We start from the raw sequence: 20,477 nt of genomic DNA, 5'->3' as shown, positions 1-20,477 counted from the left end.
TTTCTCAGAATTTCTCTCACAAAGTAGTTTGGTTTGCTTATGAAAGAGAACAAGACAATGAGATTTTATTGAAGCAAAGCAAGTTTTAATAACTCATGCCAATTTTAAGGAATGCTTCTCTAATATATCAAAATTCTTATAATTTATAATACTACTATTATTTATTTGAAATTAAATTCCCACATCACTATTTTCTAATTTTTCATAAGATTCTGACTGCTTTAAACAAGGAAGTTCAGTTCTTCCTTTCAGAATATTTTCTATCATTCCATCCCTGAACTTCTATTATTAAATAGTGCGTAATTTATAAACCCTTTATTAAAAACCACTACTCAAAATATCCAACCTTCCCATCATATTTTCAATTCTTAAAATAGATTTTCTCTACTCACAGATAAATGATGATGTATCATTGGAAACTGATGGTTCCCTCTCAAAGAAATAAATTAGTTGTTGCATCCTTCCCTCATTTAAAATAAGGTGGCTGTTTCTGGCTGTGAAAAAGGCTGAGAAGTTGCCTCTGGCATGATTTTATTAATCAAAATACTGGCAGGGAGACACAACTTTAAGGGAGTACTTCTGTTGTAATTTGATGTGTTAGCAAATTATGTGCAGGAAAAAAAAATGTTTGGTACAAAGCTATTACACTTCATTTTAAAATGAAAACTTAAAACTCAGTGTATCCAAAAATGAAGCTTTGACTGGCAATAACAACTTTATGACTTACGCTAACTTTTCATGTTTCCTATAATTAAACATATTTGAGGTTGAGTCTATCAACATTAAATCATTACTTGTTTCTCAAAATACTAAATATTCTCCTATTCAAAAATTGAATTAGATACGTTATATTTTTTTTTTTAAGATTTATTTGAGAGAGAGAAAGAGCACGCAAGTGGGAGGGGCAGAGTAAAAGGGAGAGAGAATCTCAAGCAGACTCTGTGCTAAGTGTGGAGTTGGATGCAGGGCTCTATCTCAAGACTCTGGGATTACAACCCGAGCCAAAACTGAGAGTTGGACCCGTAACCAACTGTGCCACGGGGGTGCTCCTGGTACTATATTTTGAATTACTTTAAAACAAAATATGTAAAACACCCTTAAATTCAAGGATTGCACAAGGGTATTTTTGAAAACCACAGTGGATTGCAAGCTGGAAGAAAATATAGCTGTCCTTTAACCTACATTTGTAGAAAAGTTAGGCAAGCAACACATAAACAGAAATAGGAAAGAGCAAAAATTTGAGAGAAATGGTCTCCAACCTTCCATACTTAGGCAAAAAAAAAAAAAAAAAAAAAAAATATATATATATATATATATATATATATGTTTCACTAAAGTGAATCTGGCTTAAGCTGTATTTATTTATTTACTGAGATTACATGAATATTATCTATTAGATGGGCATTTATGCCTGATCTAAGTAAAGCAAATGGGAAAATACACTCATTTTAAAGAAATTTAATTTAAAAAAATAAATAAATAAAAGGAAAAATCAATCCAGGCTTGGGCTGGATATATTACAATGTAATCATTCTCCAAGTCAGAGAGAATGTTTACAAGAATATTTTAATAAAAAACAATGGAGTGGTGGGAGATGAGGGCCAGTAAGAGGCAAATGGGAATTAAATATTTTTACTCTAACAAAACTGTTTGGGGGGCCTCTGCTGGTTAAGCATATGCCTTTGGCTCAGGTCATGATCCCAGGGTCCTGGGATTGAGCCCATATTGGGCTCTCTGCTCAACTGGAGTCTGTTTTTCCTCTCCTTCTGCCATTCCCCCTGCTTGTGCTCTCTCATTCTCTCTTTCTAATAAATAAATAAAACCCTAAAAAAAAAAAAAAAAAAAAAAAAAAACCCTCTTTGGAAAAAAGATTAAAAAAAAGAAGAACTAGAGCTGTTCATATGACATCATATACATAAAACATGGTCAAAATTTCCAAATTCTATTCTGTGAAAAAAAAAAAAAAAACTAGCGCCATGAGAGGTTTTTTTTAAGATTTTATTTATTTATTCATGACAGAGAGAGACAGAGAGACAGAGAGAGAGAGAGAGAGAGGCAGAGACACAGGCAGAGGTAGGAGCAGGCTCCCAGCAAGGAGCCAGACGTGGGACTCAATATAGGGACTCCAGGACCATGCCCTGAGCTGAAGGCAGACACTCAACCGCTGAGGCACCCAGGTGTCCCGGCTCTAGTTCTTCATATTGACAGTCATTAATGAAAGAAAATCAAATAGATTACCAAAGCTACAGATATTAATTTCATTATAATTTTATAAACTTCAAGGAAATCGGAAATTCAAATCTGAAAACTGCTTTTCAGTAATTTTGGTATAAGAGTTTGAAATAAAAGGTGAATTTCAAGGCAATAAATGTTATCATACATGTAGAAATTTTTAATTCAAAGATTGTATCTAAAAATCATGTTGTAAAGGAAAAAAAAAATAATAAAATAAAAATCATGTTGTAGTGACTGAATAAACTATATGCTTTAGCTCTACGTGACTAAAAGTAAACAATGATGGTTGGTTATGTGGCCTTTGCAAGAAAAGAACTTATCTTGGTCTGAAATCAAACTGCTATTACTTACATTCTCTTATACTCCTCTTCCTTCCTGTATACATTTATGTTAAGGCAAGAGAAACAAAAGTATTTTCTATTATACTGCTGTATATACTTACCTAATATTTTCACAGCATAATGAGGACTTTCTAAGACAATTCCTTCCTCTGTATCAAATATAGGGTTATCTATTCCAGTCTTTGGAGGAATTTGGGCTAGTTTCTTAAGTCTCATGGAAGAATTAAGGTCAAGTTCTTGTTTTTTCCCTTCTTCCTCTCGCCTACGCCTCATGTCTTCCTGTTGTTGCCGAATACGCTCCAACTGTGCACTTCGACGTACTGGCATCATCCTGGTGCCCAAATCTCCGGGGCAGTCAACAGCCATCTCTCGATGCTTCTGATGTTCCTCTGGTGATGCAAGATCAACATTTTTTACTTCGTTGTCTGATTCCTCAGTAACATGCCCATTCATATGGGATGTTGTCATGGTTATCTATAAAAACCTGTACCACTTTTTATAAATCAATTTCTCCTATAAAGCCAATATCTTGATTCTGTAGTATAAAATCCATGTTACTTCAAAAAACAAAAACAAAAAACTTCTCACATCACATAATAATGCTATGAAATGTATCCATGAAGGAAATCTAAGGGGGAAAGATGGGGAAAAAAAATATAAGAATTACAATATAAAAGTAGATTTTACACAGCCCACTTCTAATCTACACACAATATACCATCTCTTAAGTGTACAACATTATTTGGCTACATAGATTAAGTACTTTTGTTTTATTTTACAAATAATGCTGAGGAAATCAAGTTATTAAAAAAAATCCCCTCCCAAGAATTTGAAGCATACTGTTTAATCCTATAGCTGAGAAAAACCATGTATTGGAAAGTTTAGCAAAGAGGGAAAGTAAGAAAATTTTAGGTACCACTCTAGTAGAGAATAGGTTGCTTAAGGTATAAAGATGTTTTGATAATCTTTGTATAGTTGTGTCAACACAGTACTTTACACTCAATACATGAAATTGAAATAGCTTCCTAGTTAACTGCTAAAGAAACTGGCATATAGCAAGCCATGTTGGTGGCTCACCTGAGATTAAGGTAGTATTGTGGGGGATAATTAACTTTTAGGAGTTTATGAGATGCAGGAGATACCTAATGAAAAAGAAATTTTAGGGATCCCTGGGTGGCGTAGCGGTTTGGCGCCTGCCTTTGGCCCAGGGCGCGATCCTGGAGACCCGGGATCGAATCCCACATCAGGCTCCCGGTGCATGGAGCCTGCTTCTCCCTCTGCCTGTGTCTCTGCCTCTCTCTCTTTCTCTCTCTCTCTCTCTCTCTCTGTGACTATCATAAATAAATAAATAAAAAAAAAAAAGAAAAAGAAATTTTAATTAGCAGCTAAGGCATCTATAGGATAAAACCACATTAAGTGAGAAAAAGACTGTGGGTTATTAGTCTTTATAACCAGTCACCTTAAAAAAAGAATTAAGGGTGCCTAGGTGGCTCAAATGGTTCAGTGTCTGCCTTAGGCTAAGGTCATGACCTTGGGATCCTGGGATATTGAGTCCAGCATCTTCAGACTCCCTGCTGAGTAGGGAGTTGACATCTCCTTCTGGTCCTCCCTGCTGCTCGTGCTCTTTCAAACAAATAAAATCTTTAAAAAATTTTTTAAAAAGAATTAAGATTAATTCCTAATGAGATTCATTCAGAAAATAGTAGTATCTGTTACCACTCAAAAAAATCTTTATTAAAGTTACACTCCACAGCAAATAATATATTGGACTTAGAGACCAGAAACTGAATTTTAATTCTGGTTCTGCGACTTCTTCTGGTTTTATGATTTAAGACTAGTCAGGTTCTCTCTCTGAATGTCAGATTCCTTTGGAAAATTTATTCATAGGCTTGTTCTGAGTTTTTTGTTGTTGTTGTTGTTGTTCTGAGTTTTAACCGAGATGCTGTATGCAAGTTTTAAAACTAAAAAATACATGTATGTATATTAGTTGTTAGTATTAATTTGATTCTATTTTAAAAATTCAGTATTAACCTGATTCTCCTATTTTAAAAATCCTTCAAAATATTTTTATGTCATTTTTATTTTTTTATTTTTTTTTAATTTTTTATTTATTTATGATAGTCACAGAGAGAGAGAGAGAGAGAGAGAGAGAGGCAGAGACATAGGCAGAGGGAGAAGCAGGCTCCATGCACCGGGAGCCCGATGTGGGATTCGATCCTGGATCTCCAGGATCGCGCCCTGGGCCAAAGGCAGGCGCCAAACCGCTGTGCCACCCAGGGATCCCTATGTCATTTTTAAAAAAGATTTATTTATTTTATTTATTTATTTTTAAATTTTTAAAATTTATTTATGATAGTCACACAGAGAGAGAGAGAGAGAGAGAGGCAGAGGGAGAAGCAGGCTCCATGCAGGGAGCCTGACGTGGGACTCGATCCTGGGTCTCCAGGATCGCGCCCTGGGCCAAAGGCAGGCGCCAAACCGCTGCGCCACCCAGGGATCCCAGATTTATTTATTTTAGAGAGAAAGTAGCATCCGTTGAGGGGAGGATCAGAGGGAAAGAAGTGGACTTCAGGCTGAGTGCACAGCCCCACTCAGAGCCAATCCCACGACCACAAGACCATGACCCAAGCCAAAATGAGGAGTGGGGCACCCAACTGACTGAGCCACCTAGGTTCCCCACATCAACATATTTTAGATAAGAAAAATATTTTACTGGATGACAAAGGCTTTTCATCAAGCCATTTCTTAGGTGTAAGTAAGCAGATTGTTTATTTATGTGTAAACCCACACAGTAAATCTAATTAGTCTTCTCTGTTCAAGACTTTAAAAATATTTACAATAATAAACCCACTATCTCCTTGAGTTGAGCATCACTTCAGTAAATTGGCTAGAGCATATGCCAACTCAGCAAAAGCTGAGTTTTCAGATAATATTCCTAAATGCCAACCAATCTTCACGCAAACAAATATCTTGTCACATACTTCTTTAACCCACCTAGATTGAGAGGAAAACCATTAGACCAACAGGCAGGAAGACAGGTGCCAGCTACATAAGCCACTAACATTACATTCTCACAAGAATTTTGGTAGATTTTTCTGTCTTGTATCCAAATTTTAACTTCTCTATTTATAACTATGTGAGCTACATGTAAATAACTTATTTATAATTGGATTGCTTTATTTTTCAGTAAACTGAGAACTATCAGTATTATATTAGGCTGTTAAGTTTTATATATTGATTATACATAATGCAAATTCAGCTTATTTAATGTTCTCACTATAAGTAAGCAGAAATGTATGTGGAAATTACTGTAGTGCTATGCTTAATTTTGATTTGAAAAATCTAGGAGTATATATTCCCAGAAAATTGAAACTCTCACCTTTCTCCAATTATAATATTTACTGGGTATTAAAAATCATATTTAATGAATAGTAATGTACTTTTTACCTTATATGCTAGTCTACAAAATTATGATCTGAAATTAAAACTCCCAGCTTAAAAACTAAGGCTATGTCCATAGTCACTATAATAGATCATGGGAGGGGGAAATTACAGCTCGTGCAAAAGAGACCGAGCCAGCTGATCTGGGTCAGAATTTTTATGCTTGGACTATTATCATGCTTGTCTTTCTGGATCTAGTCTTTTACTCTCAGAAAAATTTCTGCAACCTGATATTAATCCGCTTAAAATTCCATTTTGGTCATTTTCCTTGGAGTGTTCACAGTGTACTGGGAAAGACAGCAAAGAAAATGAATGATTATTCTTCCCCAGCTGGTTTCTTCTCATTAGATTCTAAACTCATGCCCAGTGAGTATTTGTTCAACTAAGAATGTCAGAATTTCATAGAAGATTGCACATATCGTAGACTCTGAAACTTAGTATGCAGTAAGGAGTCACAGCAAACACTCAAAACATGAGGATACATTTCTTTGAGCAATATTTCAAAGAACTAAAAATTAGTCAGATAGAAAAGTCTATTCCAGGCAGAGGGATCACATGATCAGTAAGAATGAAGAGTATGAAAATATAGCATTTTCAGAAAACAGAACAGAATGCAATAAGGCTGGACAGGACAATGGGAGTATTTCATACATAAATAATAATGAAACTGAAAAGGCAAATGGGGGGCCAGACTGAGTTAGTTTAAGAACTAAGGACTTAGCCTGAAAGTAGTAATAATTATTGTAGGATTTAAAGCAGAATTGACCTGATCACATTAACTTTAAGAGGACTATCACTCTGGCAGAAGTGTATATGATTGACTTAAGGGTGGAATGAGACCAGTTTGAAGGCAACTGTAAGAAATAGGGTCTTGATCTAAGACAGTGAAGATGAAAAAAAAGTTATACTAAAAAATATATATGTTATAGAAGTACTAGAACTTGGTGTCTGCCTTTCATATAGCAAAAAAAGAAGAGCTGAGAAAGAGGAAGAGGAGAAGGAAGTAGTAGTAGCAGTACTTAGAACTTTAACAATTACTGAGCACTTACGTGTTGGAGAATATTACAAACACTTTACACAGTATTCACTCATTTAATCCTCATTACTACTCTAAAAGTAGTTCCAAATATGCCTGTTTGGTAGATGAGGCATAAGGGCTGAAGTAGACTTTGAAGACAGAATGGTAAAACAAGCAAGAGGCCATATATGAACAAAAGGGAGGAAGATAAAAGGTATGGGAAAAGAACAAATAAGGCTAGTTGAACTAAAGCAGTCAGCTTGTACAAGAGAATAGTGGCTAAAAAGTTTGTTTGGGTCCAACTTACAAAAGGTCTTAAATTAAGTTCTTAATTCTCAAGACAGTAAGAAAGTCATCAAAGATTTAGAAAAGAAGAGTGATCTGTACATAAATATAACTGAGCATTTACTCTTGACTAGGTACTAGGGTTATAGAGACAGGATCCCTGCCCATTAGGCTATCTACCAAAATGTCCTAGGGATCTAGAAATTAATGTGTCCAGAGCTAAACTCATTATTTCCCTTTAATCCCCTCATATTCTCCTTAATCCTCTTCCTCCACTCTCAGTTCTAATTAATGCCATTATACCTCCCCAGTTACCCAAGACAGCATAATGTTTAAGAGAACAAGGCTCCAGAATCAGACTGCCTAGGATCTAATCCTTGCCTACTCTCCTTTTAAAAGTCTCAGTTGAAATACATCCTACTCCAGATTGCCATGACTCCTCAAACTGGTTATGTGCTTGCTCTGGAACTCCCAATCCCTGTCACATCTCTGATCAAACTAGACTACAGCTATTTGTATCTTTGTCTGTCTGCCCCATCAGACTAGATGCCTTTATAGATCAGGAACCATACTGACTCATATCTGGATCCATGAAATTACCCAGCACAGGGGCCAAGCAAACAGGGAAGCTTCAGAATAGGAACCACAGCAGTGTGACTCCAGGACCACTAACTTTGAGTTACTGGGTGGATGGCAAATATTAATGTGGAGAATACAGGAGAAGAAGAATTAGAAAAGGACAGAAATTGAAGGGCAATAGTTTTGGACACATTAATTGCAAGGTGACTGCAGGTCATATGTGTAAATGATCTACCTATTAAGCATCTATCTTATTCATCTATATAGTCCTGATACATATATAGTAAGGGACAAATGCTTAATTAAGTATATGACTAACTAAATCACTTCTATGTTCAAGATCTCTAATGGCTTTCATACTGCCTAGAGAACAGTGTCCCAACTCACAAGGTAAATCCAAACTTTCTAACTGTATCTTTAATACTTTCCTATACAAACTTTCTAAGTTTGCTTCCTCATTTGTGCCTATCCTGTATCTTTTTTCTTCCTAAGTGCCTAATAAGGTTAAGAAATATGAACTGCTTCTCCTTTCATCTTTTGTCTACTACAGCCCCCATTTCCTTCAAGAAATTTTTTCAGATCACCTTGGTTAAATAATGATCTCACCAAACAACACTCCAAGACACATTATAATGATCACAAATTAATTCAGGAGGGCCCTAAAAGATTCAAAAGTTCTTCCAGAATCAGAGAAACATTATGCTACGTCCTATAGGTCTGGCATCAAGATAATTGTAATTCTTAAACACACAAACCATGAATACTCTAGCTCATATATGTAGTCAACACATATCATTAAAATGTAGCAGTCCAAAGGAATTGTACTCTCCCTTTCCAAAACACATACACAAACAAGCAAAAGAAAAAGAGAAAAAGAAAGGGAAAAAAGTCTTTTGTCTGACAATTCAGAAGCTGATAAATAACTAAACTAGAGAATTATCTCCTTATATGTAAATAAAAGGTTGTCTTACGCAAATAATAAAGCTACAGGTTCCTGGCCCTAAGAGTACTCTATTCCTCTCTTCTCAACCTTCTAATTATAAATTGTTTTTAAAATGCCTCAAAAGCCCACATTTCACATCCTCATCAGAGTCCCAGCTTGCACCCCCACCCAAAGATTAAAAAAAAGAAAAAAGAAGTCAAAACTCTTTACATAGTCCAAAAGACAAGAAAACAAATTTTCAGGTTGGCATCCCAAAGCTGTTTCAATGCTAACTTCAAACCAACTGGGGAGAAAGAGCTTGCTTATCTGAATTGGCTATAAGAGAAGGAGGTACAAGAAAGCTAATAAGCTTCAAATAATTAAAAATGATTGAGATTGGGGGACCTGAAATAGTCTGAAGTATATAGGCCCACTAAAACTCTACACCAAGAAATAGAATCGTTTATGTGACAGCTGGGGAATGAAGATGGTCGTCTACACTACAGCCCAGAACTCTAGATTTTTTTTTTTTTCAATTCATCCTTTTTCCCCTTCTTCTCCCACAAGCAATGCCTTTTGACTAGCAGCTGGGAAGTCTCATTTTCAGTGATCAGCATTCCTCTGACATTCTAAGAAGTTGGACTATTTGTTTCCATAGAAACAGCTTTGTCAGCTAACAGAAAATTCAGGCCAAGAATAGTGAAAAGAACTTACGTTATGCAAATTGGAAAGAACTTGTCTACTATCCTCTTAGTTTTTCTTCTCTGGTCTTTCACAGAACTCAGGCTAACTTTCTTACTCTGTAAAATAGAGGAGAGACAATCAAGTGTAAAGGTCTGCAGTATTTTTTAGGGGGAAAGAGTGAGACAGAAAGGTTAATTCAATACGATATCTAATTCTGTTTGTAGATGGGCTAGGATTTCTTGGTATGAAGCAGTAAAGCTGTAAATCCTCCCCAATATTTAATGAACATCAATTAAAATCATTGTAAATTACCTGAAATTATTGAGGAGAAAGAGGCAAGCATAACTGGTAAGACCTTTTGCAGATTATTTTTAATGATCCCTTTTGACCTCCAATTTAAGGCTCAAACAAAAATGCAGTTCATATTTTTTCTTTGTTTTAACTACAACTTCTGGACCAATTTTAAATATTTTTACTAGCTTACAATGCTGAGAAAATGAGAAGTTAAGGATCCAAAAAGATCCACAAGAATTTGACAGGAGCTGTAGTTAATTCAGAGAGGGAGATTTTGATGCTACACCAGACCAAGAGGAGAGGATCTTGCTGTCCCAATGATGCTTACATTCTGGCAGAGTAACAGATAATAAAGAGCAAACATGTAAGATACTTCAGATAAAGAACTAGAGAGAAAGTGTAACTAATATAATAAATAGTGATGTTTAGAAATGGATAACATTAGATAAGAAGGCCAGGGAAGGACTATTTTAGGAGGTGATATTTGCACTGAGACCTAAATGACAAAAAAAAAATGAGTCAGCTGTGGGATGATCCAGAAATAAAGGGTTCTAGGTTGAGGAAACAAAAAGTACATTTCTATATGGATATTACCAGGATCTCAATTTTAATATATCTCAAACTGACCTCAACTTCTTCCCTACTTTTGTTAATAATACCACTATCTCCAAGATTTGATCTTTTTCAAACTCTATTATCTAGTCTGTTGCTAAGATCTGTGGATTGTACAGTTTTTAGAATCCACTGAAGGGTGGCAAAATACTCCAAAATACCCCACTAGAAGATCATGTTCACAAAATGAAAAGGCATGCTAAAAAAAGGGAGAAATGTGTCTGCAAAATATTTATATTCACTATAAACACTCCTACATCTCATTAAGTCAAAAATCCCAATTTAAAAAAATTGGGCAAGTGATTTGACCACTTCACCAAAGAAGATACACAAGAGGCAAAAATGAACATTTGGAAAGATACTCAAAATCATTTTTTAAAAAAAGACTTTATTTACTTTGAGAGAGAGGGAGAACACAAAGGGGGGGGGGGTTACAGACTCCCCACTGAGCAGGAAACTTGACAAAGGGCTAGATCCCAGGACCCGGGGATCATGACCTGATGCTAAGGCAGATGCTTAACCGACTGAGCTACATACACCATCGCCCCTCAAAATAATTAAGTTTTGAAAAAGACTAATGTATATTTATATACACTGTGTATTCAAAACAATTCATATATTCATATCATATTTAAAAAAAACCTGTGAAATGAATGAATGGCCCATATACCATCTTTACAAAAAAGAAACTTTATGTATATCTAAAATTAAGTAAATACGAGTTAAAACTCAAATATATTTGGGCTAGTCATGCAAAGTATTTAACTCAGAAATTCTTACTGACAACTTAAAAAATTCAGTGAGAAAGTGCTCCATTTGCTTATATCAAATACAAAGTTGAAGGTCTTTGGAGATACTCAGGACCACAAATTCACAGGAGGAACTGGTTAAAAGCCAAACAGTATCAAAGATATCAAATGGTTGGTTACTTGAACTCCCCATTATCACCTTCAACAACTTGGTAATAAAAGATTAAATGAGTCCAAAAGGTTAGTCAAGTTTTTGAAAAGGTATAGGACAAAAGGTAATTTATAACATTTTCAAACTGACCAGAAATGGATTTTTAAACATGTGGGATAAAGTTACTTTTAATATGGCTTTCTAGTATATTGCTACCAATCAAGAATATATATGGCCTAGTTAGAGAACAAGAACAGTCTTGATAAGGAATAGAGCCAGAGTAAAAGATAGAAGATAACGGCAGAGTTGACTCTGAATGCTAAGCTAAATTGTTTGAATTTTCTCCTGTAAGCAAGGAGAAAAGGAAAACTATGGGTTTCTGAGTTAAAAAAACAAAAACAAAAACAAAAAAACAACAGAAAATTGGCTTTTTACAAAGTTAAATCTATACTGTAACCGGAGTTGGCCAAGGGAAATGTAAGTAGAGCAACCAATTGAGATAATGTTTTAATACTTTATGCATGGGAGGATAAAGGAAGTAGCAGAAGGAATGAAAAAGGGATAACTTCAAACAATGGTTATTACAAATGATGACTTGACAGGATTTAGAGACCAGGAGCCAAATATAATTCCAAAATACTGAGCATGACAATTGAACCTGGGAGAAATTATGGGACATTAAAACAGAAGAATTCAGAGAATAAGATTTTTCTCCTTGGGAAGGAGAGGAGGAGGATGTGGAGAATTGGAAAGAGGATAAATTCCATTTTAAAGGGTAACTTTGGCAGGCTGTTAACTGCTAGACAGGGAAACCTAAGAGGACAGGCTAGAAATGAAAATTTGTAAGTAATTTACACATTTATACCTTACATTTGTAAAGCTTTTCAGTTTCCCTAATAAATTCAAGCACATTATCTCATCTGATCTCCAGTTTCCCTGAAAGGTAAGCAGGCTAGATATCTCCATTTTCCAGAAGATATGTAGACATTGCAAGTTAAGTCACAGAGCTACAAATAACAGAACAGGAACTAAAATCCAGATCAGTGAACCCTTATGTGGATCCACAGTGGAATGTTAGTTATACCTCTGTAAGATGATACTACCCTGACTACATACTTCTTTCAAAAATCACATAATTACATCATTCTTTTACTTTTAAAATATGATTAGAGAGAATTCATCTTTCAACTGCTTCATAAAATGACACAATAATTAATTTCACTTATATGTTAACAGACTACAAGTTTACTGTAACACCAAGCTATGATAGCATGCCATCTATTGCTCAGAGTTTCTAAATATTCAGCAAAGAAGAGGTAGTCAAGTGGAGAAATGGCAGAAATGCATATAAACTTCTCCTCATTTGAAGACTAACACTAAGCTACAAATATTTCAGTTTCCTAGTGACATTTTTAAAATGTTATACTCTATTCTATATTGCTCCAATATCAGTATGTGCTGCCAAACTAAGCCACATGTCCTACCTTGACAAACTGTTAACAATAAAATGCTACTTTATACCATGAAAAATGAATACCGTAAAAATTTAGACAGACTAATCCTGTCAGATAAATTAGTTGTCCCTCAGGGTCATATTAAGTATTGCAAATCATAATTGTAATATCCCTAAATATGTTAATAATTAATTACACTAACTCCCATCAACTCTCCCTCCATAATATCTCACATATAACCCTAGCTTCTCATACCACTACCTTAAATCATATTTATATTATCCCTCTCACAGGTTTTTCTATGAACTTCAAGAGTCACCCCAATCTTGGTTGGTCTTTCTAGTTGCCACATACTTTGCACAGATGACCCTTGCATAACATTGGAGTTAAGAGTTACTAACTACTCACAGTCTACTGTTGACAGGAGCCTTACTGATAATATAAACAGTTGATTAACACATATTTTGTATATGTATCATATACTCTATCCTTACAATAAAGCTAGAGAAAAGAAAATGTTACTAAGATAATCATAAGAAGAAAATACATTTATAGGACTGTACTGTATTTATCGAAAACAAAAACAAAAACAAAAACAACTGGCACACAAGTGGACCCAGGCAGTTCTAAACTGTGTTGTCCAAGGGTCAACTCTACTGCTGAATAAATTTTCCTGAAGCATGCCTATTATCATGGGTGTCCCTTTTCAAAAGTTTTTGTTGCCTTTCCCTTTTCTTAAGCTACTGTTTACCACAGTTTACTATATACCATTCATTCACTGTGCTAAGTACCTAGTTTGCATTATTATCTCATTTAACCCTCACAACCATCTCTTGGCTGAATTTTCTAACTTAGTAAAGACAGTTAACTTGTCCAATGTCAAAAGCTAAATGGTGCAGCTGGGCCTCAAACTGAATTCTTTTTGACTCCAGGTACTTTAACAATTTCTGGAGAACCCATTTCAAATTCTTTAGCCTGTCATTCAAATGGCTCCTCTTGAATTAGTCCTAGAATACTTTGCCCCCACTGTTTCTCCCTTTCTTATCTTCCAAATGGAACTACTTGCTATTTCCAGTACAAGCCCTACAATTTTCCACCTCCACAGCTTTGACATATTGTTTCTTATACTCAGGGAAAAAAAATCCTTCCTGTTCATTTCTTTATCTGTTAAAATTTCCCTCTACCATTAAGTCTTATGAAATCTTCCTTATTCCTGCCCGCTCCCACCCACAACCTACACTTCTAGGATACTTAATCTATGTCCCTGCTGTAGCATTTATTTACACATTTCCTTCTCCTCATTAAGTTATATTTCCCTTTTTTGTTAAATCACTAATGTATCCCCCTACATTCTGATAGAAGAATCAAAATACTCTTTAATGTACATATTCAAATCAGGTAACCTACCAGTTTCTGTTTTTTTAAGTTATATCCTTATATCCTTTCTGGAGTCCACCATTCTCTAGCTCTAAGCTGGATATTTTCTGTGTCCAGATTCACTTGTCCTCTCCATTGGCTCCAGGTGTGAGAAGGCTGACCTCCACAGACTGTATTATTCATGTTTTCTTATCTTCTGGCTTCCAGTAGGGCTTAGCTATAGAGAAATACCCACTGGGAGGGAGGAGAGAAGGTTGGGTTCTTTATCCCCCTAGCTTCCTCCTGTGATTTGGCAGAGGTCATATTCCTCTAAGGCCACAGTTCCCACTAGGTGGCTCCTCTCCTAAGGTAGTAACTCTGGTAAATTCCAGTAACTACTCCCTCCCTTGCCCATTCAAGCCTAGGCTTAGTAATAAGCATCCTGCTGTTGCTCACATTGAGATGCTTCTTAGTTCCCTAACCTCAACCTACATCTCTGTAAACAGTCCCTTCATTAAACTCTCTTCCATTACACAGGTTGATTTTGCCATCTGTTTTCTACATGGGATCTGACAAAAACATACTCCAGTCTAAATTTATTCTCTAAGTCATCTTCATTCATTCATCTTTATCCTAACAAATTCTCCTCACCTCTTTCCTCTTCATCTATTCCCTTCTCCTTGAGAAACCTCCAAAAGTTTCCTAAGAAAGGGTACATGAGGGTAAATTTCTTAAGACCTTGATTTACATGGTACCAGAGCAGATTACACCTTCTTTGAGTTACTTTCATTTTGAATCCTTGTCCCCAACCTTAATTCTTCACAGCTTCTCTTGACTTCTGGGTCTGCCTTTTTGTTGTTCTCTCCATGGAAATATTTATAGTGAGAGTGACCCTTTTCTTCCAATTTAGAGCAGGAAGAAAAACAGGTAGCATAAATATGTAAAAATATTTATCTTGGTATAAGGTTTCTGTGTGTCTGTGTGAGTGATGAATCATGTCCACGTTGGAAACAACAAAAAAGAAAATAGACATTATGTACTGTTGACTCTATAAACCAGTACCATGTTATGAAGAACAATTCTGCAAAGTCTACTAAAAACTTTAAATAAACCTTTGATCAGTTCTTTCTCTAGAAATGTGTCCTCTAAAGTATGTTTAGAACAATGTAGATATGTTAATCATGTTTTTAACTATAAATTTAATAAAATCTAAACACAGATCAAGTATTTTCAATGAAAACTTATCATTGTAACTGAGATGTGCCATCAGTATAAAATACACACTGGATTTCAAAGACTCTGTGTGGAAAAAAAATACGCAAAATATCTCATTAATTATTTTTAATATATGTGGAAATGGTAATATTTTATACATTATGTTAAAATAAAATATACTATTAAAATAAATTTCAACTGTTTCTTTTAAAATTTCTTAATGTGGCTGCTAGTGTTGAAGCTCTATGAGCTGACATGGAACAAAATCAAGTGAATAAAGACAGCTTCAGAATGGTGTTTATGTATCATATCACTTTTACAAATGCATATAAAAGATGTTTATAAAGTCATTAACAAAATATCTAGGGACGCCTGGGTGGCTCAGTGGTTGAGCGTCTGCCTTCAGCTTAGGGCATGATCCTGGAGTCCTGGGATCCAGTGCCGCATCGGGCTCCCTATTTGGAGCCTGCTTCTCCCTCTGCCTATGTCTCTGCCTCTCTCTCAGTCTCTCATGGATAAATAACAAAAATTTTTTTAATCTAGAAAAATAAGCATAATACCATTTTCACTTAATATCTATGAAAAGCAAAGATAACAGACCTCTCAGGTTTTACTTTTTTATTTGCAGTTATGTACTGAGTATCTTACAAAATGTTGACCAAAATAATAAATGTGTTACTTTTATAATTTGGAGGAAAACCACAGATAATACCTTTTTGAAAGGAAAAAAAAAACCATAGAAACTTTAAATTACAACTCCCTTCTTAAAGTCTATAAAAATTAGCAGCAGTAACAAAGCCCTTTCAAGAGTTCTGGTTTCAGGCAGCCCGAGTGGCTCAGCGGTTTAGTGCCGCCTTTGGCCCAGGGCGTGATCCTGGAGACCTGGGAGTCTGCTTCTCTCTCTGCCTGTGTCTTTGCCTCTCTCTCTCTCTGTCTCTCATGAATAAATAAATAAAATCTTAAAAAAAAAAGAGTTCTGGTATCTTTTCACAAAAATAAGTAATCAAAATATTATGCCTACAGGCATAAACATTAATTTCATAAACAGTACAAAAATAAAATAATTCCTAAGAAAAGAAAAAAAAAGAATTCTTTTTTTTTTTAATTTTTATTTATTTATGATAGTCACAGAGAGAGAGAGAGAGGCAGAGACACAGGCAGAGGGAGAAGCAGGCTCCCTGCACCGGGAGCCCGACGTGGGATTCGATCCCGGGTCTCCAGGATCGCGCCGTGGGCCAAAGGCAGGCGCCAAACCGCTGCGCCACCCAGGGATCCCGAAAAAAAAGAATTCTTAAAGCACTTAAACAATCATTAAGAGCATGACTCTTTCATACTCAGGGCTTCCTCTAACACACAATAATGAATATGCTACATCTTTAAAAATGAGAGGCAATCAGTTTACCATAAGAATAAGAGCAATAATTATAAGAATAAAGAGCAAAGGGGACCACCTATACTTTAAAATATAAAAGTCAGGTTCATAATTTTGATAGTATTGATCGTTTCATCATGTTAATAATGCACAGTGACAAACTCTCAAAAATTCCCAACTAACCAAACTCCTATGACTATTGGTTTGCTTTCTTGATACCTATTTCTATACCTATTCCATATAGATTTTCTCCATCCCCTTTAATCTTGGGTATCAATCCTTCAGATAATTACTTTCCCTCAAACACATATACCATGGGTTTCAGGTCTGTAAAAACACACTGTAAGAGATTCCAACTTTTGACCTCAAGTGATTTACAGCTTACTAGAGAAAAAATATGCTCTAAAGGTCAGCATTTCAGTAGATGATTACCTCTACCTAGATGGCTTATGAGTATGCAATTCAACAAGTGGCCGTAAAAATGAGAGAAGTTTGCCTTGCCATTAAGAAAGTACCTAATAACCATTTCTGATATCAGAACAAGAATATTAAGCAAAATTAATAGTAAATATTCATATCTATTGCTATATACAAATTAGACTAAAGAAGGAACAATGGAGAGTACTTTCAGGGCCAGAATTAGGATTGTAATCATCAGAACAGGAATGAAGAATCTAAGAAAGAAGACTGACAATACAAACATGACTAAGTTTAGAATCCACTGAACTTTCAGTACTGTTGTACTGCTGATGGAGGGCATGAATAATGTTCTGATTTTGACCAGATAGTATTAGAAGGAAAGAAAACATAAGGGGAATATTATGCAACAAGAGAAATAAGAACAAAAGGTCAATTTTAAAGGTTACTGTACTGCAAATCCTATAGAGCTAAAAAGGATTACTAAAGCATACTTTCATTCAATAATACAAGTACTCACTTGGTACAAAATCGTGGATAGTTGCCGACAAGAAAAAGATTGCTAAGGCAGTCTTCATCCTTAAGAAACTTAAAATTAGTATGAAAATCAGATAAGCAAATAAACAAAACCCCTATATAATTGCAATGCTATTCGATAAGTGCTATACTAACAATGCAGAAAATGCTACAAAAATTACGTGCAGTACTAGTAAGAGCATCCTAATATAAATGAGAAAGAATGTAGAAGATACAAAACCCATTCATCACACAAAAGGGGAAAAAAGTAAAATATTAAGACAAACACATTGATATTTGAAAAATTAGACAAATGCTTTATTTAAATGTAAGACTTTAAATTATGGTAATGAAACTCAATTCTGTGAATGCCTATTTTAAAATGTGTAGTAAAAATTACCTAGTGAAAAACACTCTAATGATTGAGTCAATACAAGAAACTGATAAAACCAAGTAACAAAGTAACACTTGATCTCACAATGCATGTAAGCTGTTTATAAATAAGGCAACAAATTATTTCCCCCACTGACTTTCACTGTTATTTCAAAGATGAACTTTATTTCAACACACAATACAATTCTTCATCACTGAATCAGTTTATGACACCTGATTCACACAATTCCTATAAAACTGCTTAATCAGGGGATCCCTGGGTGGCGCAGCGGTTTCGCGCCTGCCTTTGGTCCAGGGCGCGATCCTGGAGACCCGGGATCGAATCCCACGTCGGGCTCCCAGTGCATGGAGCCTGCTTCTCCCTCTGCCTGTGTCTCTGTGACTCTCTCTCTCTCTCTCTGTGACTATCATAAATTAAAAAAATAAAAATAAAAAAAACTGCTTAATCAAGTTATTGATAATCACACAATCTACTCAAAATATATTTATTAAAATTTATGAAAATGCAGTTCAGGGATCCCTGGGTGGCTCAGCGGTTTAGCGCCTGCCTTCAGCCCAGGGTGTGATCCTGGAGTCCCGGGATCAAGTCCTGCATGGACTCCCTACATGGAGCCTGCTTCTCCCTCTGCCTATGTCTCTGCCTCTCTCTCTCTCTCTGTGTGTCTCTCATGAATGAATAAATAAAATTTTTTTTAATAAAATTTTTTAAAAAGACATTCTTTAAAAATAAATAAAAATAAAATAAAATGCAGTTCACTGCTTATCGCATGTGAATGTCACAAACTAGGTTTGTATTCTACCTTCCCCTTATCTAATATTTACGGAGTGCTTAATACACACCAAGGCACTACGCTTTTTTTTTTTTTTAAAGTAGGCTCCATACTCAGCATGGAGCCCAATGCAGGGCTTGAACTCAAGACCCTGGGATCAAGAGTCATATGCTTAACAGTCATCCAAGTGCCCCTATGCTAACCCTTCTTTTTTTTTTTTTAATTTTTATTTATTTATGATAGTCACACACACAGAGAGAGAGAGAGGCAGAGACATAGGCAGAGGGAGAAGCAGGCTCCACGCACCGGGAGCCCGATGTGGGATTCGATCCCGGGTCTCCAGGATCGCGCCCTAAGCCAAAGGCAGGCGCGAAACTGCTGTGCCACCCAGGGATCCCTAACCCTTCTTGATATAGCATCTCAGTTAATCCTCAAATTAAGGCTCCGAAGGGGATGAAAATATGCCACCCCCAAATGTGATGCCTTGACATAAGGATTTTTTTAAGCTAAAGGCAATTAAGGAAAAAAAAAAAAAAACTCTTCGGCTCTCCCTTTATCTGGCTAAAAAAAAGCAGGGCATAAATTTCCTTTTGTAATGGTACCAGGAAAAGCTTAATCCTGGGAGAGAATTATCAATGGAGAAAGCTCCAAGTTAAATCTGTATATCAAACCTTACTAAAATAAACTTTATCTTCCTTTATTGCCCCCACAGATTTACCTTTCCACATTTTTTTAGCCCTTAAAGGCCTAAACCTGTTTTCCTTTGTCTTGCTACTTCTCCACAACTTATTGGTTAGCCTCACTGCTTTTTTGGGTCTTCATTCTTTTCTATTAAGGTCTCCATATCCACAGTCAGTAATAAGTCCTTTTTCCTGTTATTCTGCCTTTCATCACAGTGAACCTAGAAGGTTTTTCCTCCCCTACATCCCTCTGAATCAGGCACTAATATAATCCCTATTCTGCAAATAAGGAGTCAGACTTTGATAAGCTAATGTGCCCAGAGTCACACACAAGACAAGAAGGTATTACAGCATAAATCTGACTCTACAGCCTGGGTACTTAATCCATGCAAGGACTGTAACCACACCATTATGCCTGTCAGTAAAGACCCTAGGAAAAGCAAGAACAAGCCACTACAAATTTATCTGTTTGCATGTATATCTTTGTAGAGAAAGTTAATCAAGAATACGTGAAAGTTAGACATCCCCGTTACACACATTTATGGCCAACACAGGATAAATGGAATTGTGTTTTGAATCTCAAATTCTATCACATTATAGGGGGTGACTAGGTTAGAACAGTCTCTGGTATTAAGCTCACAAGCAAAGCTAAAGTTTAAACAAGTAAATGATAAACGTGCAAACTGGGAACAAGCATCTATTCTGTGCCATATTAAGCAGTGAGATACTAAGATAATGACAATAGCTCCTACCCCTTCAGGAGCATGCAATTTACAGGTTCAAGACTCTTCATTTTAATTCAAGTACATCTTAAACACTAAATCATAAATGGCCCTCCCCAAAAAGATTTTCATTTTACCAAAAAGACACTATTAAAATAAATCTCAAAATAGTCTAAAATATAGGCAAAGTAGAAAAATCCAAGGACTTTGAAGTCAAACTGAATTCAAATCCTTGCTATCACTTGCAATAAGACTTTGGATAAAACAGTTA

The 20,477-nt window shown here is 35.7% G+C and overlaps 1 protein-coding gene across 10 annotated transcripts in view; it reads right to left on the bottom strand.

Annotated features, from left to right (window-relative positions):
* MPP5 (membrane palmitoylated protein 5) overlaps positions 1-20,477 on the bottom strand; it is a 100,148-nt gene that overhangs the window by 44,946 nt on the left and 34,725 nt on the right. For 4 of the 10 annotated variants that reach the window (XM_038544978.1, XM_038544980.1, XM_038544979.1 and 1 more), the window contains 2 exons: positions 9,536-9,621; positions 2,678-3,204 (listed from right to left, as the gene is read on the bottom strand). In XM_038544978.1, the coding sequence (XP_038400906.1) occupies positions 2,678-3,044 (367 nt within the window). In that variant the 5' untranslated portion in view covers positions 3,045-3,204; positions 9,536-9,621. Of the gene's footprint in view, positions 1-2,677; positions 3,205-9,535; positions 9,622-17,645; positions 17,714-20,477 lie in introns of those variants that run through there. The other 6 variants (XM_038544984.1, XM_038544986.1, XM_038544981.1 and 3 more) reach the window with 5 other exon arrangements.

This window comes from Canis lupus, chromosome 8 (genome assembly GCF_011100685.1).
Source record: "Canis lupus familiaris isolate Mischka breed German Shepherd chromosome 8, alternate assembly UU_Cfam_GSD_1.0, whole genome shotgun sequence".
Lineage (NCBI taxonomy): Eukaryota > Metazoa > Chordata > Mammalia > Carnivora > Canidae > Canis > Canis lupus.
Note: the sequence above shows the minus strand (reverse complement) of the source record. Positions and strands in the feature narration are given on the sequence as shown.